Genomic DNA, 24810 nt, shown 5'->3' with positions numbered 1-24810 from the left:
ACCATGTAAGTGAGTTTGTGAAAGGCATCTTAAGATATTGGATCACAGTTAGTAAGTTTAGGTATGGATACATATGGCAATTAATCAGTCAACACTTTGGCAAATCCAATTTCTCATTGCTATTGCTTAATCCATTATAGGTTTTTGGTGTCCTACTACAGTAGGAATTGATGCTCGAGACAGTGCAGCATTAGCAAGTCAAAATGTGTTTAGAACACATATTATGGATGGTTGTTCTATGCTATCTAGGGGTTAAATTTGATTTCTACATTTGAACCCATTTGAATTTATCTTGATGATTTGAACTCATTCTATTTTAACGGTTCTTATGAGACAAACCTTAAGAAAATGTTTAACAAAAGGTGTTTCTATGAGAATATATATAGACATCTTACGAAAGAGTAGAGTTTTTTACGTGTACCCAACTTAAGTTGGGCCAAAACTCATGTTGCTCCCTTAAGAGGTCTAAAATTATGTGTAACCCACAACTTAACAGTCTCAATTAGTGCTGGTTAACTCCAATATGAAATGACCAAAATACATTTACAATGTTAAATTTCTAGCTAACTTTATATTTCATCCTTAGGTGGGTGAAGAGATTGCTTCTTCACCCATCTTCTTCCTACACCTGGCTGAAACTTACCCACCATCATTAGGCTAAGCAGTGTTTTCTATCAAAGGTTACTCCTTGCCAAGGTATCTATCATATCATTGACCAATCTTGAAACGAAATAAATGTTCATTAATACATCTTATTGAAATAGGGATAAAAATTAAGCTAATCAATGTTTTTTGATCAAAGATTACTCCTTCTTGCCAAGTTATCTATCATATCTAGACTTGTAAACGGATCGGAATTGGCTTGAACACACCGCTATCCAAATCCGAATTCAATAAGCAAAACCACTACTCAAATCCTATTATCTGGTGAAAATCTACAAAAAGTATCCTAATTCGAATCTAGAACTTTATCGGATATTCGATAATGATTCAATCCGATGAACTATCCGATTATTGATTGCTGATTGTCATTCTTTTTTATTTATGATTTTTCTGGTTATCGATCACTAGCTAGTAATCTTGAATCAAGTTATTAGCCATTTTTAGAGGGAAAAATGTTTAATAATTTACTCTAACTGGATAATTTTTCATTTTTTATTTTCAAGTTATTGATTACTCGTTTTTTAATCCAATTATCAATCATTTTTTAGAAAAAAAAAAAGTTTAATACTTTACCCTACCTATCTTTTATTTGAATATTATAAAATTTGATAAGGAATTTTATGAAATCAAATCCAGCTATTTATTGAACAAACATGCATATTTTCCAATTAATTACCAAAGTGATACACATATTCTTTCGATAAGAAAAATTATAGATTCGAACACCCTTAAATGAAAACGAGTGCAAATCCATAGGTAGATTTTGAATATCCATCTACAAGTCTAATCATTATCATTGATCAATCTTGAAACAAAATAAATGTTCATTAAAGTATCTCATTAAAATAGAGATAAAAAATTAGGCTAAACAAAAATTTTCATCAAAGATTACTCCTTGCCGGGGTATCTATCTTATATGTGAAAAAGAAAAGAAAAAAAGAAAGGTATTTATCATTATGATTGACCAAAATCTTGAAATTTTTATCCACCCTCATGAAATTCGACTATCTCTTGGTTACGACCTCTTGAGCCTGTGATTGCTGTCAATTGTGATGGATCTGTAAATGGGGAACGTGATGGGTATGGCACCATTGGTCGTGACTCCATTGGCAAAGTGCTTTTCGCGGTGGCGGGCATATGTTCATCATCAAATATCATTCAAATGGAGCTTTTAACAATCCATACCGGACTACATGCCGCTCTTATTCGAGGCTTCCCAAATGTTGAAATTCAGCCTCCCAAATGTTGAAATTTGGAGTGATTCGACGCAAGCAATCTTACAAATTCTTCATCCAAGATTAGCCCTTTGGCATGTTCTTGACCTTCTGGAAGAGATTTGGAACTTTCAGGATGGTTTCTCTAGCTGTGTTTTTATACACCATTTGATGGAAGTGAATGCTACTGTGGACTTCTTAGCCGGATATATTTCCAGTGATTTTGAAATTGTTTTTTCATGTTGATGCTTTACCTAATCATCTCTGTGATATTTTATAGAACGATAAAAATGGTCATAACTATTATAGGTTGTAAATTTTACTAAATTATTATCTAATACTATATAAAGCACCCATTTTACCAAAAAAATCTTGAAATCTTGAAATAAAAACTACCAGCATCAAAATAAGAACATTAGTGTACTATAGTAAGACCTACTATCAGGTGTAAGGTATATGAAATCAAATTACATAATTTAAATTCTACTAAAAAGTATTTCATAATGTAAATAGAATTCCTGAAAAGGTTGAACCCGAATGAAACAGTTCCCCGCCTACCCTCACTCATTCGTTGCTCTTTACTACGGGTGTAAATGGATAACCAAAATCTATTTCTGAATTTGCATCCGCATCCTTTTAGGGGTATCCGAATCTGTCCGATTACTAATAAGATGCGGAAATGATATACCCCTTTCTTACCAATTATTATTCGTGCGATAAAATTGTTCGATCCAATCCGAATCCGGTCGGTTTACATCCCTATTCTTTACTTTGCGCATAAATGGTTTATCCGAACCACTCATCTTTTACAGGTATACCCAGAAAAGAAAAAGAAAAGCCACTCATCCACGAATCCAGATCCTCACCCTGTCGGGGTAGCACAGAGTGCTCCCCGACGGCTTCTCAACCACACAATCATTTGGGCCCCGCAGGTGAAAATTTAATGTTTTCTTATTTTTTTCAAAAAGTGTTTTTTACATGTGGGCCCCACATGGTTGTGTGGTCAGGACGCCGTGATGAGGATCCGGACTCCTCATCCACTGCTGTAGATATGTTTTGTGGGGCCCACCACTTTGAAAATGCGAAAATATTTTAAAAAGGTGTTATTTTTTTATAAAATAATATACGGCATGTTCGCGGTGTCAGTCGTCAGAAGGTACAAAAGAAGATGTCCCTCACTCTCACTCCCCCCAAAACAAAGGAAAATAAAAAGTACAAGAAAAAAAAAAAATTAAAGTCAAAGCTTACACTGTATGAAAAGGACATTTTAGTCATTCAATGCTTTCCCGAAGTTGGTTTCAACGCCCTCACCTCAGTCGCGACAACCGTGCTGTTGGAAAATGAACTGAATGGAATCTCGAATTTCGCAAAGTAAAGGTTGGTTGGCCACTTGGCCTTTTTTATATGTTCATTTACATTTTTGCACTCTAGGCCTGTGGGGACTCACATGTCTTTTACTCTTATTTCAATTTTCTGATTTTCTCTTTCTCTCGACAGTTTTTCCCCCTTTTTCCGGAAAAGAGAAGCATAAATCGCTTAAATTCCGCCACTTTGGATTTCCTGTAACGTTTCGAGTCTCGTCAGGTCGGTGTCTACGGACACCAGACACCGAGAGTTGGAGATTCTACAAACGAAGTGCGAGGTGAACACTTTGCAGATCAGAAGGGGGAGAAGAAAAATGGGAAAATTTTGAATTTTGATTGAATTAGTGTGTGTCGTTCTAGTTCTTCTCCTTCTTCTGTGTGAGAACTTCAGCTGCTCCTGTAGAAGGAAGGTTCTAATTTTGTATTGGCGGACCCATTCTTGATCGTGGGGTTGTCTGCTAGAAATCCAACATAGCTTCTTGATTTGTGAGCACGAGATCCCCGAATTCGAGACAGGTAGGGCTGACCCTTATTGAATTTCGTTGTTTTCATGGCTTATATGCTTTGTCTATTTGTCAATGTTCAAATGCTTGAATTTTCACTGCTGCTGTTGTGTACTTTGTCTTGGGTTTATTTAGGGTTCTTCTAGTTCTGGTGATTTTTTTCACCGTTTCATTGTTTTTTCTTTTTCCGTTTTTATTTTTTATTTCTTGGATTTTGGGTGAAATACTCATTCTTCTTTTCTGACGCTCGAATGTCGATGATTTTGAAACTAGAAAAAATATTTGTCACTTCCTAATCTCTGGAGAATCAGCTCTGCTGATATAATTTTGGTACAACGTTTTCTGTCCGGGAACGATAATTGTTAGTCCATTCCCTTCTCTTGGCCTTCGTTGTTTTGTTTGGTTACAGGTTGGTGCTTCTGATATTTGAATCCTGTTCTCATGCTACATGTTGGGTTTTGCTTCCCCTATGTGGATTGAGTTCTGCCATTTTCATATTTTAGGAGTTCTGTTTGCTTTTCTTCCCTCCCCCACCCCCCCCCTCCCCCTCCCCCTCCCCGGGCATTGTACTTGATCTTTTTGTTCGTTAATTATTTCTTCCAATGTCTGAACTATACTGTTTCACATTTTTCCTATTGCACTTGGGACGATTTTGATTATTGTTAGGTATTTGGTTGTAAATTTTATGCCTTTTCCCGTTCTCGCTTCTACATGCTGATGACTGGGGTACCCTTTTATTCCATTTATTTCTTCTTCCTCTTTGTCTTGCTCTGATTTGGGTTCTGTTCACTTTTTTTTTCCGGTTGAAACTGATTGGTTAGGAGGCAGGCGGATATGGCTCCTGATAAAAAATTCATGATGCTTTTGATGGTTTTTACCTTGGGTATGTATATGTCTTTCCCCGTTTTATCTTTTGTCAGTATTGATTGATAGGTAATTTTATGCTTACTTGCTCTACCAAAAATTTTGTTTTGTTTAGCCATATGTTATGCACTGATTGTGGATGTATTTGTTGCATCCCCTGCTTGTATTTTCTATTTTACTACATTCAACCCACACTCTCCTACTTTCTTTTGAGCCACTTGTTCAATATGAAAGCAAGTTCTGTTTGTCACCAAGTTTCTTACATTCCTTGGCTTACTCAAGCACATTTGTTACTTGCTTGCTAGAACCTGGAATCTTTCTGTGTTAGCTGACAAGTTACTCCTGCAGACTTTTGTGGTCATTTATCTCTGTAATTGGTTTAATATCTTGCAAATTATTTCTTTTTCTTTCTCTCTTTTGGTATTCCATATGCCTTTTTGGCAAATATAATGCTGGATTTGCTGTTCTTTTTCCAGTGAATACACCAATAAATGTCTATTCTACTGAGAAAGATTTTGGGCACTGTGAAAGTACTGTCAAGAAGTGGGCGGCGTCTTCTCTTGATGCAGAGCTTAAAGAAGACAGACATACATTGCGAGATCTTCTGTTTTTTCTACATATCCCCAGAACAGGCGGGCGCACATATTTCCATTGGCATGTTCTTATACAAATTACTTTTAAGAGAACTTTTAATTCCTTGATTTCGAGACATTAGTGTTCCTCACTTATGGCCTTCTTTTTGTGTTACAGCTTTTTGAAAAAATTATATACTAGTTATCTTGAATGCCCAAGATCTTATGATAAGCTGCGGTTTGATCCGAGGTATTTCTCCCCATTCATCTCTTTGTTCGTTACAACCGTTTGATTTCTATATTAATGGATGTGGCAGATAAATGTACTCCCCATTAGATTTTATTTATTTATTATTTAATCTCTTTGAAGTATTTCATATCTCATGGATAAAAAAAAACTATAGTGTTTTCTCAAACATAGAATCTAAAATGGGAGGTATTGCTGTAATATGTTGCTTTCATGACTACATGTGCAAAAATTTCAAAGCCGCTGGTGTTGTCAGGAAAAAGGTTAAAAGCATTTTGATGACTATTGTGGTATATATCAGTTTCTTATTCTAACTCAAGTCTTCCTGTTCCAATGATCAACTGCTTTAGAACCTTTAATATGGCTTCTGTAAGGTGCTGACCTGTTGTAAAAGGTTTCTTTGGCTTTTTATGCAGCCAACCAAATTGCAGGTTGATGGTTACTCATGATGACTATAGTGTGGTTTCCAAGCTTCCAAAGGAGAGAACTTCTGTAGTTACAATACTAAGAAATCCTGTTGATCGTGTCTTTAGCACGTACGAATTTTCAGTGGAGGTTGCTGCTAGATTTTTGGTGCATCCTAACTTAACTTCTGCGACACAAATGACAAAACGTATACGCTCAAAGAGCAAGGAAGTAAGCACGTTGGATATATGGCCATGGAAGTATTTGGTTCCTTGGATGAGGGAGGACCTCTTTTTCCGGGTATGTCCCATTTGATAATCTAGTTTGTGCTGGTCTACAAGTGTCATCTGATTTCTTAAAGCTCATCAATTCACTTCTTTTGTATCATAATGCTCTAAAAATGGCCCTTGGAATTAAACTTCCATTGCTGAAAGAAATTTAGGACAAGTTAGCTTGACCACCCTTTCAATTGGTTTCAATCTTCTAAAGATTAATTGTTGGGAACCACATGATGTTGCCCTGTATGAATGAGGGCCAGTCGTGAGTTAACCAAGATCTTCTAAGAGTGCTGTGGGGGGTTTTTGGTGACATGGGATGTAATAGTATGACATTAGAGGTAACGGTTATAGTTGGTCTATGTGAAAGACTCCCATTTATCTCATATGGGGTAGTTAGGTTTGTCAGGTATGTTTTAGGGGAAAAGGGTTAGGTCTCAAAGGGTTTTAAGGATACTTAGCCCATGGAAGGTATGAAATAAGTCCTGTGAGTTCAGCAACTACGGTTTGCAGGTGTCTAACATGCTGAAACTTAGAGGAGTATACGTAATAGGGATATGGTCCTCTTAAGTTTAGTTGGATTTAGATGACTAAATTGGAAGATGTGGAGTAATTTATTGTATATTGGGGTTTATGGAGTATGAAAATTCAAGAAAATAATTATATCTTGAAATTGGATGGTTAGAGTGGAGTCAAATTTGGATTTAAGGTCACTAAGGTTGGGAGACAATGCGCGTAAACTTCAGCACAGAAAATGGTTAGATTGTTGTAGATCTGAACTTGATTTCTGGTTGTATCCTAAAGTACTAAAATAAAAAAATAAAAAAAAAAATAAAAAAATAAAAAAAAAAAAAAAAAAAAAAAAAAGAAGAAGAAGACTAGAGAAGGGAGTTGGGTTGGGGTTTAGGCTGCCAGATGCACGGACGGGGGAGCAAGCTGTGGATTGAGTGGAATGTCTTGTGGAGGCTGCCAATTAAGCCACAGGCACAGGAAGGATCTTGGCTTGATTTCACCCAGAATCTTAGGAAGTACTCAACTCTTGGACATTCTCTGACCAAAGTTGAATTTAACTAGTAGTTGTAGCAGCAACGCACACATAAAAGCAGTTAAGGCTTGTAGGAAGTTATCAAGTAATCTGAACTGTCTTTATTCTTCCCTCTAAGGGTTATAAATAGAGCTAAATATCCTCACAATTCATAATAGTAATAGGAAATAAACTCCTAAGAGAAATGGAAACTTAAAATCCTGTTAGACCTAGGACTCCTTCTAGACTATATGATATGGACACTATAAACTGAAAAAACACACGAGAAGACTATTCCACCCTTATAACTTAAATTAGAAGAGACGATGTACATAATTATACCATTTAAGTAAACTATTTTCGTACTTGGCCTGGACATTTAACTTTTAGGTCCATAGAATAGGCCTATGACCACTTAAATCTGTGGAACAAACACCTAACTTCCATATCTATCAACCCTTAGTCAATCTTAAAGGATAATAGTGCAATTCAATGCTGGATCTACATCACCACAAACCCACCAGGTTTTGGGGATAGGTTCTCTTAACACCCTTCTCCTTTATGGGGGTGGGAGGCTAGTGACACTAGTTGAATCATGCACAAGGTTTGAAATCATGGTCCTAAGGCTGGTCTCGGCCAGCCTCAAAATTGAAATATTGCCAAAATTTCAGCCATCTCGGCCCAAACCTGATACTATTCTCCAGGAAGTTTTGGTGGCCAACTTCGGCTCTAATTTGGATGGGTTTCTTTACTTGCATTTTTGCATACATCTTATTTAAAGCATAATCAATACAATGAAAGAGGTATTCTGCGCAAAAAAATAATGAAAGTACTCATTCAGATTTCTACTAAGTGAGAGATATTTGTGTCTGTTCCAACAAATATAAAGAGTTTTTAAATTGTAATTGGAGTAAACATTTAATACAACCAAATGGAATGTTAAACAACATGATCACCAAAAGATAAATAAGCAAAAAGAAATTTGTGTGGATAATCCAAGATCTCCACTTAACATACACATGCTAGGTGATGGTGTCTCACATGTATTAGATTCAATGTTAGCTATCGTGTACAAATACTATTTTTTTCAAAACACATTATATGGAAATTAGTTTTTTTTTTAATAGAACTGCTTAAAAAATTTAACAACATTGTTCATAGATCATGCTCCAAAACTAATCATATATTGATTTGAAATGAAACAAACATGGTTTGATGCATCAACCATCGAGAAATAAAAAATTTGGGATGAATACACATACCTATTTCAAGGTGTATTTAGTCCCCAGAATCCAGAGAAGATGTTGACAAAGCAGTGTAGGGATTTGAGGGAGAAATAAGGATTTGAAGCCAAAAAATGGAAAATCTTGTCGAAATGGTCAAAATCTGCTAGACAGTATTGGGACAAGATCTACGAAAAGTGCAGATCTCGTGAAACAAGGTATACAAGTGAGACTTAAGATGGTCCGGAATGAGTGAAATGGTTGATATAGTCCATCTTAGTCGCTAAGATTTGGTGCTTTCCTCTATTGGTGAATTTTGTCTCAATTTTGCAGGATACTGAAGTTTCGGCAAAAATTTTGCCAAAATTTTAGGGAGATTTGAACCATGATCATGCACACATGATGGGGTGATACTAAACACCTGAGGATCATGTTATATTCTCGTAAGCTCTCATGGTTGCTTGTGAGAAATTTGTTTTCATTGGTCAACCAAATTCGAGGATCAAACAATTGCAATTCATGTAGAAACTTGCTCAATTGAACTGATGTAAAAGAATATATACGGGGACATATAATTCTTTGGCTAGATTGGAGTGATCCATAGTACTCTTGTGATCTATCAGTGGATGGGGTAATACAATCTTGATTCCAATTAGTCTGTGACTGATTTGTATTAGTTGGAACCACTGAGGTTCTTGATCTAAAAGCCATGTAATCACTTTGTGGGGTTCAAGTCCTAGAAACAGGGGGAAAGAGTTCCAAGTCAAAATAGACTTTGCAAACAGCTTCAGGTTAAACATGTGAGCTTTATACACTTGGTGTGGCCCTTTTCTTCAAATGTGCATATTGTTTTCCTAATAGATTGTGATGCATTATCAATTTACCAATTCAATTGGTCTTGGTCCAACCCCAAAGGAATCGGTCCGATGGGGTTTAGGCCAACAAGAGTTGGACTTAGTTATATATTTTATTTTAGTTGTTATCTTAGTCTTTTAAGTTTTTGCATGCACCTCGTCCGATTCCAGCCTAAACTCGTTAGACTCCCTCCAACAAGCATACCTTACAAATAGGCCCCCCATCCTCTACTTAGTTAGTTGCATTTTAATGGTTTAAGCAAGATTACCATTTTACCCTCAGTTAATAAATGAATAAAAAAAACATTAATGAATTTTCTATTCTACCCTAAACCTAATCCAATTGCTTCCTTTGTACCACACAAGCCCATCGCTCCACCTCCATCACTTGTAACTTCTAAGGCGCTAACCACCCACCACTGTCATGAGTACCAACCTTGGAGCCGTGAGCTCTATCTCCCGCCACCATGAACCTCCTGTCATTTTGAGGCAGCACCCGTCTTGTTCCCCTTGTATCTCCTTTACTGAACCTGATTAGAACTAAGAAAAATAAAATAAAAACTCGATATTGATAGATTAGAGGGGAGGTAATAGAAAACTAGCGATGACGAGATATCTCCAAATCTCCGGCAGATTTCAGCATCAAAACTCGGAATTCTGAATTTGGTTTTTTCTCTCCATGTTCAGCGACCAAATCTCATGTACATCATTGGATATCCCTTTATATCATAAACACTTAAATTATCACAAAATATAGAAGAACCTACAGATTAAAACTTCCAAAGATCTGATTAGAAACCATGGTTGTCAAGGCAACCAAAAAGATTGGGGCTTCGCCTAGGCGGTAATAAGGTGACCAAATTGGTTAGGTCAAAAATTTTCAATACAACTACTTTTAAACTACTTTTCAATACAATTACTTTCTATAGTAAGCTAAACAAATATTCAATAGTCACATTCATTAAAAAAAAATAAAATAATAATAATAATAAAAGCATTCAAGAATCATAACTATGAAAAATTATTAAAAAAAAGAACACAAACATAAGTTCATCTCATTAAACCATGGTTGTCAAAGCGTCCACTTAGGCATTTATTGATTCATTGATTCTTGATGTTGAGTATGGCTTATGCTTCACATTTTGTTGCCAACAGGCACGGGGACCCGCTCTACGTCACTTTGGGCTTATTCAAAAAATAGGTTCTATGTCACTTTGGGCCTTGAAGTTCCTTTGTAGATTGAGTGCCAATTAAGCGGTTCAAAAACCGCTTTGCCGCCTAGGCGGACACTTTGACAACCATGTCAAAAACTGAAATAAAAAGAAGTTAAAGTTGAAGTTTATGTTCTTGCATGAGTTGCATAAGCTGATGAAAATTTTTGGAAGGGAACTGTGAGTGACCAAAGAAATAATTCTCCTTCCTTAAAGCAAAAAATTTCATCAATTTCGAACGCGATAACTATTACGGCGGGAATTGCAGGGAGATTTAAGGGAGGTGTATTCAGAGAAGGAAGGATTTTTGGGATCTGGTGTTTGTAAGAGCTGGGGAGTTTTTGTTTGGTGGTAGAAGGAACGAAGAAGATGGGTGATGGGTAATCCCTTCACCCACCTCTACGTGTATGGTTTGTCGGAAAATAGGACTTAACTTAAGGGGCATTGTGGTCATATTTAAAATTTAACTTGAGTTTCAACGTTCAAGTGTAAACGGTCATTGATAGTGTGTGAAGGTTGGGAGTCTATTTGTAAGGTTTTCTTTGTGAAAGGGGTCTCATGAGTTTTGCTTTGAATTGGAGGGAGTGCATGTGTAAAACCTTTGTTTTAGTATTCCTACGTAAGAGGCGTAGGACTTTGTTTTGAATTCTGTTTTGAGTTTTATATTTCAACTAGGATTTAACTCTATTTCCTTTAAATGGGTTGTATTAGGATAAAATTTTCAGATAAAGCTGACTTTATTTGTTTGTGAGATTTCCCTCCCCTATTTTTACTTCCCCTTCTTTCCCTTCCTATTCTCCTGATTCGCCTTCCGTTACAGTCCATTATTGTAAACCTATTCAAGGCCTGCATCATCTGGTCACCAACCCTTCCACTAGCACCACCACCACCAGCCAAGGAGTTGGTTGTTATGATTGCTGTGGAGCTGATAGAGTGGCAAGGTTGGATGTTCCCGAATTTTATGGGGATAATAATTCAGAACAACACCTTGACTGGATTCATATTTTGGAGAGCTTTTTCAGATGGTATGGGTTAACTGAGGGCAGAAAATATTATTTGCAGAAGCTAAATTAAAAGGCACAGCTCGAGTATGGTGGATCAAGCAACAAAAACAAAATTGAACCTGAGGCATTGGTTTAATAACTGGTTGGGCTGAAATGCATGAGCTTATGACCAGAAGGGTTCTTGCCTACTGATTACAAGCAAAAGGCACACCTCAAGTTCAGACGGTTGAAACAAGACAACCTAACCATTGAAGAGTATGTTTGACAAATCTATTTTATGCTACTCAGTCTGCTTTTGATTGGGATGAAAACTATTGCTGGCACAGTTTTGTAACAGATTGCATAACAGATTAGTTTGCACTTGCTTCCAGTTGACTACTTATAATGGAAGACGCCATACAGGTTGCATATTAGGTCAAAGAGAGTCTCAGATGATTATACACTTGGAGGACCTTTTCAGATACCTCTCCCAGGGGTAGTGGTTACAATCAGCCATAACATGCTTCACAAAGGAGGCTGTTCAACAAATCCCAAGCATCTGGCTCAACAATAGCACCCTCACCACGCCTAATGGATCACATTTGCCAACTCAACGTGGTTTCCTACACCCTTTTGCATGCAGTGCTTCATGTGTAAAGGGTATGGGCACAAGGGTTCTCAGCGCCCTAATCGACTGGTGTCATACATTGACAATGACAACATACTTTCCATGGTTCATATCTTCCCAAAATTTCAGTGGAATTTCTCAGAAATTTTGGACCTTGCAAAATGCAGTTGAAATTCACCAATAGAAAAAAAGTTCCAAACCCCCGTTCCTCCTGGTCGAATTTCAAACCAAAGGGACACAACCCCCCCCTCCCTTCCCCCTTTTTCCCCTTTTTCCCCCTTTTTCTATGGGGTGTGGCTTTTCCCGCCCCGCCCGCCCCCCCGCTTCCTTTCCCCCCTTCCTCCCCTTTTTTCTCTTTTTCCCCCCTCCCCCCCCTTCCTCCCCCCTCCCTCCCTCGGCCCGCGTTTTTTTGGGGGGGGGGCCCTCCTCTTCTTCTATTTTCTACTATTGTTTTTTTTTTTTTTTCTAAGTAGAAAACCCATCAAGATAGGGCCGAAATCGGCCCTTGAAATTTTCTGGCACAAGTACCAAGTTTTGGCCATATCTTGGTTTTGAGGCTGGCCAAAACTGGCCTCATAGCTGAGATTTCAAACCTTGATACCTTCTGTGCCAAAGAAGCAACCGCTGATAGGAATCAGTTTGGTGGCTGAAAGTGATCCAGAGCCTTATAATGTTAATGATGAGAGTGATGATAAGCAATGATACTGCTATGTTATTCAGCCCTTCTTGGCTACATGTAATGTTCCTGATGAGGAAGATTTAGTTTGGTGTCAGAATAATATTTTCTAATCCAGAGTCTGATGCAGTGACACCCAATGTGATATGGCAATCGACCTAGGTACTTGCACTAATTCTGTCACTGCAGATACTGTAGGAAAGTTGGGCTTGAAGATGAAACAGCATCCAAACCCTTACAAGGTTTTATGGGTGAACAACTCCAACCTTTAAGTGAATGATATGTGTTTGCTTGTGTATTTTATTGGTCGACTGATTGCTTAGGTGCAGTGTGATGTTTTTCCTTTAAAAGTCTGCTCTTTTTTCTTAATAGTGCGCGTGGTTATGTGATTCCACAAATTTCAATCCATTGAATCATGAATCCGATTCTTGACAACGGCTTGGTTACTTTGGTTAAATGATTTGCATCAGAATCAAGAATCAAATGGAATTATGATTTTTACCTGAAAAATGGAACTAGTTGGCTTTCATGATTAGAGGTTAAATCCATGGATTCCTCCAAATAGACCCCCGAAAAATGGGAAAAAGAAGAAGAAGAAGAGAGGCCTTACGTAGTCATCATAGTCATGGTAAGTTTCAAGATGAATCAGTTCATAGATCAAGGTAACCAAATAGTTAACTTTGGTGAACTAGGTCTTTTGAATTCTGGTTCCATGGATTTGAAATCGAAGTCATTGTAAGCATCGATGGAATTAAGTAATCAAGCACTTAGGATGCCCATGGTTGCATGACAAGCAAGCCAGACTTTATGGTTTTGAGAACACATATTTCTTCCAGCATGGTGGACTTGAGATAAAATTCCTCTATGTGGAAGATCTTCCATCTGTCAAGCTTTAGGAGACTGCTGGTACATGCAATGGGTTGACTCACATGGCATTTTTGGATCTCATCCAAACTTGCTGGAGTCGAGTTCTTCTCAGAGGGGAGAGTTGATGTAGTATTGATGAATCTGCTCAATCAGTTCCAGTTCAACCCCAAATGAACCGGTCTAATGTGGTTTGGCCAACAAGAATTGGACTTAATTAATTATTTGTGTTTTCAGTTTTAATTTTAGTCTTTTTATTTGTTTTATTATTCCTACGTAAGAGGAGTTAGACTTTGGTTTGGATTTTGTTTTGAGTTTTATATTTCAACTAGGATCTCGCTTTATTTCCTTTAAATAGATCATATTAGGATACAATTTTCAAATTGAATAGAGATAATCTGAGTTTTTCGTTTGTGAGATTTCCCTCTGTTGTCTGTATTTCCACTTCTTACAGCCCACAATTGCAGACTTATTCAAGGCCTGCATGGGATTGTCTACTTTTTTTTGTCTCAAATTTGCACTTTAGTGAGAAATTTTGCTGACAAGTGATGCCTGTTAGAGTATTTATCATTTCATTCAATGGACAGAGAGATGCCAGAAAACGTGGTGAATTCAGTTCTATCGGAGAAAGCAATGATCCATATGACATGGAAGATGTTGTTATGCCTCTACGTGAATTCATCAACGATCCTGTAGCTCATGACATCATTCATAATGGAGCCACTTACCAGGTATCTTAGCTTCTACACTCATGATAACTATGTAACCAGTCATGTCATTATTAATTTATGATATTTTCTCTAGATTTTCATTCATTAGTAATGGTGCCTCAGTTTTTCTCTTTTTGTGCCAGTGTCTAACGAGCTGGATAGTGGTTAAGTAGCTGATGGCTAACTGCCTTCTGGTTGAATGGTTATGCACTAGTACTGATTCTGTTGCAAATGTTTCCTTGCTACTCATTTCTTATTGTAAGAAATCTGTTCTGGCTTTCAGTTTAGACACTGAGAGAAGTGGGAGTGTCCCTTATAAAACTGGGACTGCATGACGACGACACATACTTCCTTGTAAAAGGAGATACGAAATTAGGTGGTTAGACCAGTTATTACTGGGGACCTGGGGTGGCAGTGAGAAAAGGACCCTTTGTTTTTGTTACTGCCTTCATGCCCTTGCTACAGGGTAGGATACCCAGAAAGGCCAAACTTGAAAATGGACACCATAGAATGATATAATTCTTATCTGGTGAGGATGTGAGATCCTTAGTCAGTGATTGATTTTTATATCCTTTTATAGATTACCCCTATATAATGATTTATAAATACTGAATGAATGTTCTGGAATCTTAACATATAGATTTGTAGGTATTAGAATTCTAGAAGTACTCAAAACCTTTTTTAGCGATTTATTATTATGTAATGATTGATGATTTTTTTTAAGCATAAAAAGGGAGTTGATAATGTCACCAATGGTTGGTGAACTTTGCAAGTTCAAAGAAGCTGCTGGTTGACATTTCAGCCATCTCATTTTGGTCAAGCTTGAGTCAGCAAATGAGCATGCTGTATGGGTTAAAAATGTCCCTTAAACTTACAGAAAATAGCTAGGTACCTCCATGTTTGGATCTAAATGACTGGTTGGATTCTCTTATTTTTTTCGTTCTTTATGGGTTCTCTACTTCTCTTTTTCAGATTCTGTTGATAATTTGAGGCTCCACCTCTTCTTTTATTGCCCAAATCAAATTTTTTAACAGGTTGCGGGACTTACAAACAATTCTTATTTTTTGGAATCACATGAAGTGCGACACTGTGTAAGGAAGTATCAGGCGCTTGGCGAATATGTGCTTGAAGTTGCTAAGGTATTGTCAAATGGGAGTTTAAGAAATAGATAATGTTGTGCCATGGGGTGATTTTTCTGTAAGCAATACATAATGTTGTGCCATGAGTTGGTTCTTTTGAAAACTTCCACTTTGGAAAGGGTATTATGGTAAGCTATCATAAATTATTGCAGAAGAGGTTGGACAATATGTTATATGTTGGACTTACTGAGGATCACAAGGAATCTGCCACAATGTTTGCAAATGTGGTTGGGCTTCAGGTGATTAACCAATTGCAAGCATTTAGCTCTAGTATGGAGCAGGCAGAAAAAAACACATCAGGTAATGCTACTGGTCCTGCTTTTATTGTCATTTCTCTTTTTCTTTTTCTGTTTTTGGGGGGGGGGGGGGGGGGATATTTCTGTCAGTTTGAATATCATCACTGTCATCATCACCACTCAAACATTCCCTCCTCACTAAGTTCAAAGAATACCCATATGCTAAGAGAAGCTGAAAAGAGGAATGCTAGCTCTATCTAACTGTATAAGGGTTAGAGTTTGCAAAGCATCGATTTTGCGGCTAAAGTTTTCAAACCCTCAATTTCTTGTCATGTGCACCTCTTGAAAAGTGCAACTGCTTTAACCAATTTATTTAAGCATAATAGGTGTAACTGAGGGAAAACAGCCTCCCAGAAAATATTGCTGGGGTAAGGCTGCATAAGAAAATTGCCCCCCTCCAACCCGGGACTCTGCTTGGGAGAAAACCTTCAGCACCAGGTTTGCCCTTTCTAGGTGTAACTGAGGGGGAGCAAATAGTTCAGATTTAGAAGTTAATGCTATTGCTATTTGAGGAAGTCATCATCGTCATTGGATCACGTCGTGCTTCTGTAATGCTTATGTGGTACGGAAAGTTCATTAAATGCTTTCCATTTCCTTTCTATGTTTGAGCTTGCCCAATGAAATAACGAGCCAATGAAGTTGCCTTCATAGTTGCTTTGATCAGCTCTAACCTGGAGAGCTGGTCAAACTTATTTTAAATCATCATCTTTCAGACATTGCATGTGAAGAGAAGCAAAACGCACTTCCCTATGTTGCTGTCCCAATGGCCTTAAATTTGTTCGATTCAAAATTATTTAACCCTTCATCTTTGAATTACAGTTGATTACATTCTCAGTAATCTATAGAGTAGCAAATTCTCTACCCTGATAATACAGTTATTAGTTTCATCCAAAAATTTTCCATTCATTGCTTTGGTCTCATTCAGAACATTCAGCACTCTGGCTCCATTTCATACACCAAGCAACCAAGCTGTTTTCAAGTTCAAACAAAGAACAAGAGCTTAAAATTGGCTTCCCAATTGCATTAAATCTGTTCTCATCTGGAGAACCTCTTTAAGTTATTTTGACCCATCCTCCTTCATTAACAGTAGATCGTCCTCCAGTAATGCAAAGAGTAGAGATGACAACATCATTGGTATCATTTATAACATTCAGACCCTGGTTTCCTTTTCGTACACCAGAAGCCAGCAAGTTGTTCTACCCACAGCTTCCAAACTTGGGGTTTGAGATCAGAAGGAAGAGTAGAGATGGTTAAACTCACTGTTGATTATGCATATAGTTCATTAGTTCTAGTTGAGCATGGAGCTAAAACTTAACCTTGTTTTTTGGCTCTGGCATTCAAAAAGAAATAACTGTAGGACCTTGATTATAGCAGTCTAGCAATTGTTGTGTTTGGTTTTAAAGTATACCCCAGTTTGTCAGCTAGTTTCTACTATGCTGCAGAGGTGTTCATGAACCCTTCTTTTTATTTTAATATTTTTCCTTTCTTTTTCTTAATAAGCATCAGATTTTGGTGCTTCTTAATTGGTTTCTGTTCCCGTCATTGGCCTTACAGCTGATAACTAAGGAGTTTTTTTTTCTTCTTTTGAACATACATTTCTTTTATGTAATTCCAAAACACATCTTTTTATCCTTTTTCAGTTTTCTAAAATCCAGGTGTCCAGCCACCAAAAGCATTTAATATGTACCCATTTTTAGAAGGCAGGAAACATTCATCAACCAATAATTGGTCTTTTTGAAGTGAAAACCAGATGAATTATTTAATCTTTCTAAAACTAGTGAATCCAGTTTTTGTAATGAAAGTCTTATATATGGTCTTTAGATCTAATCATTGAAGTAATATGGTCTATTAGGGTGCAGTACAACACGGATTTGACAAAATTTTGTATTCAAACAAATGGAGCCTATGCATTAGATCAAGGTCTTAATTATTATAATTATCCTAACATTTCAAATTATTTTATCTATCACAATAAGCACAAAAAATAAATTCAGAGAAAATCTCATTTTGGGAAGGGTATTATCGGGAAAAAGGGGCGAGGGGCAAGTAAAATGTAAGAAACAATATACTAGAGAAGTTGTCTAACTCATTTGGTAAAGGTTATGGCCATAGTGGTGATGACAGTGTGATGATTTTGGACACTGTAGTTGCATTTTTGAATGAATAGGGTGAAATAGAAGCAAAGGATGGCTCAAAATGATGCACCAACTGGAGAGATGGTGGTCATATTGCTCTCTTAGTGAATAGATGATTTCGTTATTCAGAAACCTATGAGTACTCATAAGTCTTGCTACTTTTGCCACAGAAATGAATGCATCCTTGCAAAATTACCAGCCCGACAGTAACTACCTTCTGGTGAGTGCTGATTGTTTGTAGAGAAGACAATGAAATCTGTGAAAATTCAGATATTAAATGCTTGAAATGTTAAATTATGCTACCAACATCACCAACAAATTTTGTCTGAATGTCAGAATAGCACCAAGGACATGAAGGCAGTGGATATTTCTATTATTGAAAGTGCAGGATCATCAAACGAAAATGTAAGATCACTTCCAAAGTATTGAAAAATAAATTCATATCTTTCTCAAGCTCAGACTTATCTCATCTTCTCTTGGTTGGCTACACATGCCTTCCCCCCCCCCCCCCGGCTTAATTATTCTGTGGCATTGGCAATATCAGACGGCAGTGGGAAAACTGATGGAAGCTTATGAAAAGTGCATTTCTACTTTACGAAAGGCCCAATCTCGTAGACGGAACATTTCTTTGAAAAACATTTCTCCGGCAAACTTCACAAAGGAGGTAAGACTCACATCAGATATAAGCCTTTTTTAGGAGGGAGTCGAAGATATATCTTGTGTTTTTGTTTAATGTTGTGCTTGGTGATACTGGTTGTTTTACTCATTCCACACTTTTGGACCTATGTGTGCATTTCATTGCATACATCAGTTGGGATACTAGGAATTCACAGCCCACCTTAGGTCCTGGATTCCTTTCATCTAGTCCATACATTTTGCAGCTTTGAATCGTTTTTTCCATTGATAGAATTGCCAGACAACAGAGTCAGGCCAGGTAACATATACTCTTAAATTCTCAAATTGTCAACTTAAGCTTAAATCATGGAACCTTTACACGAAACAATGAGTTATAAACCTAAATGGGGAAGCACTGAACCCCAACGTGAAAGCTTCCATGAAATGAAGGCCAAGCTGCCAAGGCCTATAGGTCAAGTTTAACTCCAGGCCTAAAATAACAAGTTAGGGTGATATTTGTATGGCCTATGGGTTGTGGACCCAATTGGGTCTGAACCAGTAACCACTAAGCCTCTGCTTCTGACAGATAGGTTGTAATGGATTATGGATGTGGAATGGAACAGAGTTCTTGTATTAGGATTTTAGAACATAAAGACACTGGAATGGGGTGAAAACAGAAGTTATGATAAATCTTGGTTTTGGATGGACAAGGGGGTTAAATCCAAGAAAGCGTGTATCTAGGGTTGGGCCACCAGTAGTATAGGGCTGCAATGGGGATCAATGGTGGAGACTGGGTGGATTTGGGTGGCTGGTTTATGAGATATGAAGGTTCTTGATCACAGATGGAAAAGAAGGGAAATGGAGATAACTGTTTAAAACAAAAAATGGAGGGAAATGGAGAACAGGGACGAGGTAGGTGAAGCACCTAGGTTTGCTACCCGACAATTGCCACCATCGAAAAATGGCCATCCGGGCTCGTTTATGCCCCAAAACAGGCTTCGGAACATTTTACACGGTGAAATTTGTCTTCACCATAAGGTTGATGATATAGCCTTTGATTGAAGGTTCAACCAAGGGCCAAAAGTTGCAGGATCTTAATAAAACCAAAAGCAAACACAAGGGAATTCGATTCTTAGAGTAGTGACTGTCTTCTGGTTTTTAAGGCTCAGATGGGGAAGTGGTATGATGTGCTGGCCCTAGCTATGTCACTGATGTAAGTTTCAAGTATTTCTTAGGATTCCTACATTTTAGGGGTTCATTGAGTAAAAATAGGGATCTTAGGTCAAAGGGGCTAGAAGGGGATTCTAGGGCTGTAGCTTGGAACCGGTGGAGGGACCTGTAGGGGCTGTGTTCCATAAGGAGGGCTTACCCTGACTAGGTATTGACATGAAATCTGCAGTTGCAAGTTTCCAAGTTTCACTAGGTTTAAGGGTCTGTAATGGCTTAATGCAGGAGCCTTGTGCACTGGGTACCGTGTGTCTCCTTTATATATATATATATATATATATAAAACTTGAGAAGAGGCCTTGCATTTCCAAACAATCTTAAGAATTAGATGAAACCCTTTACATTGTGGAATCTAAAACCATTCTCTTGAGTCCTTGGCTAGTGAGAATGGAAGTAGACTGCAAATGCAACAATCAAGGGCAAAAAGTTGTTAAAATTCTTATGCAGTATCTTGCACCCAGATTATTTGACTAGTCTTGTAGCATCCACTACTAAAGCATCTCAGTCAAGTGTTTATCCAAAAAGAGGGAATAGAAGTATAGAACAACTGGAATAGAATTATTCAGGTGGATCTAAAACTGAGTTTGATTGCTTGGTTTAAATGGAGAACAGATCTGTAAAGTATGTCCTGGATCCAGTGGACAGATCTCATGCTATGAGAGAATCCTACTGAGACTCCAGCACTGCAGTATTGCTGGATGAATTGTTGTTCTAATCAGACTTCAATTAAGAGCTTTAAAAAGTTGAATAAACCAATTGCAGAAAATCGAGTAGCAACTTGGATTCAGAAACTTAGATTATTAGAAAGGAGACTAAAAGTGGGTTTCCTAAATGAATGGTTAGGACTTAATCATTCAAAAGAAAGACAACACCAACTATTCATAATAGAAATCTAACAGTAGTTGAACTCAGAATAAGAAACTAGATTTAAAAGAAGAAAAGAAGAATCTGATTTTTTGGAGAAGTTTACTATTCGACTACAAGGAATTTTGAAGCAGAACTTGAAGCCAGAACCTCAGACCATTTCTGGAGCAAAAACTAAAAAAGTAGGCAGTATAACAGCTATCAGAATAATACTTAATAATAGCAATCAGGAATTTGAAAATAAAAGGAAATATGCATGCATGGGGAAGATTTGACCAGTATAACAAATGGAAAAGAAGAGCAGAAAGAGAGGAAGATATCATCAGGGACCCACTTGAAAGTGCCAGAATTCCACCATGGTTCATTATTGAATCTCCAAGTGTCTAAACATTCTCAAATCATCAAGAGTCAACACACTTGAATCTGGCGGATGCCAGTGTTAATTCACACTGACAAAACCAAAGCTTCTATATTTCTCAAACTCATTGGTAGGGCATAGTCCTTTCGTATCTTAAAGTAAAATTTCAAAATGAATCAAAGTCTAAAACTCCTCCAGCCAGTAGCTTTGTTGGTGGCCTCAACTGATTAGAGGATTCTAGAAGATAATAAAGGAGCTGAAATAGACTGGATTTATAATAACCTAATCTAGCCCCAGCTTCATTAAAACACTAATAGTGGAAACATAACCCTAAATAGACCCTGTAATCTAACTAACTAATAAACATTGCATGCTTGCCTCCTACAAATATTTTAGCAGAACCCAGAGCTTGTCTCTACTATATAGAGACCCATTTTCTCTGATTTATCTGGATGAAATACCTGTTCGCATTGCAAATGCAACTTTGATTGACGTGTGATGCACTTCTATTGAAATTTTGGGAACTCAGCCGAACTGGAATTCTTGATGCATTTACCCTTTTTGAAACTTACAGGCACGCATTCAGATTCCTGAAGTGGTCCTCCAGCAGATAGTGTCACTTAACAATCTGGATGTGAGGCTATACAATCATGCACAGGACATATTTGCCCAACAAAGGAAGCGTGTTACACAGAAGTTTGTAAAAGTGGTTAGTTCACATTTTCTACTTTAGGACTATATTTTGTGGATGTTGTTGCTTGGATTCCCGTCCTTGTCTTTTATTATTCAGCTTTATGATTTGTAGATTTAGTTATGGTTAAAATTCCTAAGAAATGGCATTGTTCTTATAAGATGTGAACTTAGTCTAGAGAGAATGGATTTTTATTCTTCATTCTCCTTACCCTTTTGAAATACCTTTTGTTATTGTAGCAGCTGGTGAATCTACTAAGCTGACCTTTATTCCAGCTAAACAAGATTGGCTATGCCGACATAGTTTTCCGCACTCAGTTGTTTGGTAACTCAAAGCCATATGTATATTTTCTTACTATTCATTAGTGATTTTTAGGCCTACCCCTTGTTATTGGCTCCTTTAGTCTGTACTGTATCTTTCTCTTCTCTGTTATACTTAATGGTCTTCTTTATATGGCCCAACCATCTCAAACAACTTTTCTCCAATCTATCACCTATCAGAATCGTTCCTAGATTATGTTGAATGTGTTTGGTTCATATTCTGTCTTTTCTAGTTTTGTCCTTCATTCATCCCAACATCGTTTTCTATCGATCATGACAATAATCCTGAACCTCTTGTTTAATTCATCCTTATCCAATTTAAGGGCCAACAGTTTCTTTAATATCTCCTCCTTCTGTTATTTTCCCTTGTTATTGATGCTAATATGCCCATCTCCATTCAATGTACACCATCGGCAAAAATGAACTCCATGAACTTCATCTTAAATTTGTCTTCTGAGCTTGTCCATTACTGAAGGAAATCAAATCGATTTTCTCTAAATACAAGGTTGTGTTCTAATTTCGAACTATTAGAGTTCTCTTTTGCTGTCTGGATACAAAACTAGGCCTTCATGTAATTCGCAGAATGCACTGGCATTTCTAATCCCATTATTCAGTTGGTATTTATTGCACTATACATGGCGATTGTTCCTCCAAATAATCTCACAGATGAGGGGTGGGAGTCTCATTTTCTTATTAACCCCATCCGTGCTTTAGATAATTTCTATTTACAAAGTTGAATTGTGAAGGATTATAATAATAATAATAATAAGAGTGGATTATTATCCTCCTTTTGTCCACCTACATTTTGATTTATTTTGTATTTAAACAATGCAAAATAGGCAATTCTTTTTTTCAGTAGAGAACAGGATAGGCAATTTTGATTCATATGAAATAACAATATTTGCAGGACAGGCAATTGATCACTCTCAGCAGTTCATACGTGATCGATCTATGGAAGGTTTTATCGATAGGCATGACAGTTCTCTTACTCCTAGGGCTGCTGCTACTTGTAAATTCAAGAAGAAAAACATTGAAAATCAAAGTATGAATATGTGATCTAAATACAAACTCTGCGGGAACATAGAAAGTAATTTTGCAAGAGATGTGGACTGGTTGCTTTCCAGTATTGAAGCCCATGTCCATTTGCCCAAAACTCTGGGCCAAATCAACTTTCACCAATTCTTGTAAATATGACCATCTCAAGTCACCTGTTGTGTTTATATCAATTTACCGGGTGGAATTTTGTGCCTTTTGGAGTAAATTAAAGTTATTGAAAATAAGAGGTTTCAAGTGGTCTTTGAAGCAAGGTTTAAAGTATCAGTATTGAGTATCTTATCGGTCAGGTGATTTTAAGAAACGTATTGTTTTGTATAGAGTATTGTATCACTCTGGCTAATGTATTTAAGTGTAATTCAATTGAGAGATGTATCGAAATGTATTGTATCGGTTGGGTCAAATATGGATACGTATCGGCTAGTATCATATGGTATCGTGGGATACTTTAAACCTTGCTTTGAAGTACTTGCATCTGGGCTTTTATTCCTCAGAGTTGTTTTACGTGTTCTGAAAGTAGAGTATGGGTTGGTGATGCATTTCAAATTCCCAACTTGATTTATATTATGTTTTTAAAATATAGAAATGGTTAAACATTTATTGTGGTTTTTTTTTTTTTTTTGGTTTTGGGGGTTGGGGGGGGGGGTGTCAGAATATTATTTTATTGTCACAGGTTTAACTCCAATTACCTCTTTATGGATGAATGGCTGCTTTGGAAACATAAAAGTGGATCACTCTTATTTTGAGATTTTTGGAAATTATTTCTTGAACCACAACTCATTGATAATTGTTTTCTTCTTTTAATTCCACTTAGTTTTCCAATGAACACCCATGAGAGACACCTCAATAGTAGAGCTTGACTCATAATTCCTGTTTCTGGCGAAATAAACACAGTACTGAGCTGCTAAAACATGTTTCCTAAATTTCATTTTTATTTTTTAAACTCTGATCTACATAACTTCCGGTGCAATCATGACTCATAATTGTTGTTCCTTACCTGTTCCTTGTAGCTTTAAGATCTTTGCTTGGTTGAAAAGTCCTTAGGGCTGGCTGCCAAACTATCTTGAAAATCTTGACTTGTGCATAGTCACAAACATCAAGAAGTCATTATTTTATCTTTACCCAAAAAAAAATCATTATTTTGTAATTCCCAAATAAGAAGGCATTATTAGGCGTCAAATTGTTCACCCTAAAATAGTTCTATAGACCAATAGACCAATTGATTTCTGCATTTATTTACTTACGTTTTCAAGTTTGGTATTTTCAATTGACAAGTACAATAATTAAATGACCGAACAGTTAGGCTTTTAACCACCATATAGAATTCAGATATGTTAGGTTGGATTTGAAATTTCACAAAATTTCAGTTGTTTATTATAATCTTCGTTTCTTGTGAGATTGTTATCCTAGTGCCAGTGGTGCTGATACCTCACATTAATACTTTCTGTCAATGTTCATGTGACATTAATTGCTACTAGGCTCTGTTCAAAACAAATTTGCTACTAGGGAGGTTTCAATTTGCAACTGTGACCGTTTAGGTAATATCCATGTCCGGATCCAAATTCGAATAATCTAGAACCATAGACATTCGAGTTATTTGCATGGGTCTGGTTCCATATTTGTGCCTTGATCCATTTACATCTCTTTGCAGCAACTGGGTCTAAAATGAGTTTGGTCTCTTTGAGCTCTATATCTATAGATCATGGCTTACATCTCAGTTGCATCCATGTATTATTACCCTATAACATGATTATATAATGTGTTGAAAATTTTCATTACTTATAATACTATTTTGTTTTATTTAAATTTATTCTAGTGTATAAACCCAAAGG

General features: G+C 37.0%; 1 protein-coding gene across 4 annotated transcripts; it reads left to right on the top strand.

The window, feature by feature from the left end:
- Positions 1 to 3375: 3375 nt before the first annotated feature.
- On the top strand, positions 3376 to 23549 carry TPST (tyrosylprotein sulfotransferase). Of its 4 annotated transcripts, none has more exons than XM_089144064.1 (13): positions 3376 to 3757; positions 4566 to 4627; positions 5085 to 5262; positions 5359 to 5430; positions 5844 to 6132; positions 14158 to 14301; positions 15315 to 15419; positions 15572 to 15719; positions 18021 to 18070; positions 18187 to 18255; positions 18395 to 18514; positions 21489 to 21623; positions 22838 to 23549. In XM_089144064.1, exons 2-13 carry the CDS (start codon positions 4579 to 4581, stop codon positions 22979 to 22981), a joined length of 1503 nt encoding a protein of 500 aa, XP_089000190.1. In that variant the 5' UTR covers positions 3376 to 3757; positions 4566 to 4578; the 3' UTR covers positions 22982 to 23549. The 4 variants fall into 4 exon arrangements, with proteins under 4 accessions (XP_089000190.1, XP_089000192.1, XP_089000191.1 ...); XM_089144066.1 differs by having other exon boundaries at positions 3377 to 3757; positions 22833 to 23547; XM_089144065.1 differs by lacking the exon at positions 3376 to 3757 and adding an exon at positions 3766 to 4153.
- The last annotated feature ends 1261 nt before the right edge of the window (positions 23550 to 24810 follow it).

The sequence above is a fragment of the Hakea prostrata genome, chromosome 2 (assembly GCF_041222555.1).
Source record: "Hakea prostrata isolate BN-2017 chromosome 2, UWA_Hpros_2, whole genome shotgun sequence".
In the NCBI taxonomy this organism is placed as follows: Eukaryota; Viridiplantae; Streptophyta; class Magnoliopsida; order Proteales; family Proteaceae; genus Hakea; species Hakea prostrata.
The sequence above is the reverse complement of the archived record's forward strand: the minus strand, read 5'-3'. Positions and strand labels throughout refer to the sequence as shown.

Excerpts from the sequence above, each read along its gene's own strand:
- TPST (XM_089144064.1), top strand. The coding sequence starts at position 4,579 with ATGGCTCCTGATAAAAAATTCATGATGCTTTTGATGGTTTTTACCTTG. Across the intron at positions 4,628-5,084 it reads TTTGATGGTTTTTACCTTGG|TGAATACACCAATAAATGTC; the intron begins GTATGTATATGT and ends TTCTTTTTCCAG. Across the intron at positions 5,431-5,843 it reads AAGCTGCGGTTTGATCCGAG|CCAACCAAATTGCAGGTTGA; the intron begins GTATTTCTCCCC and ends CTTTTTATGCAG.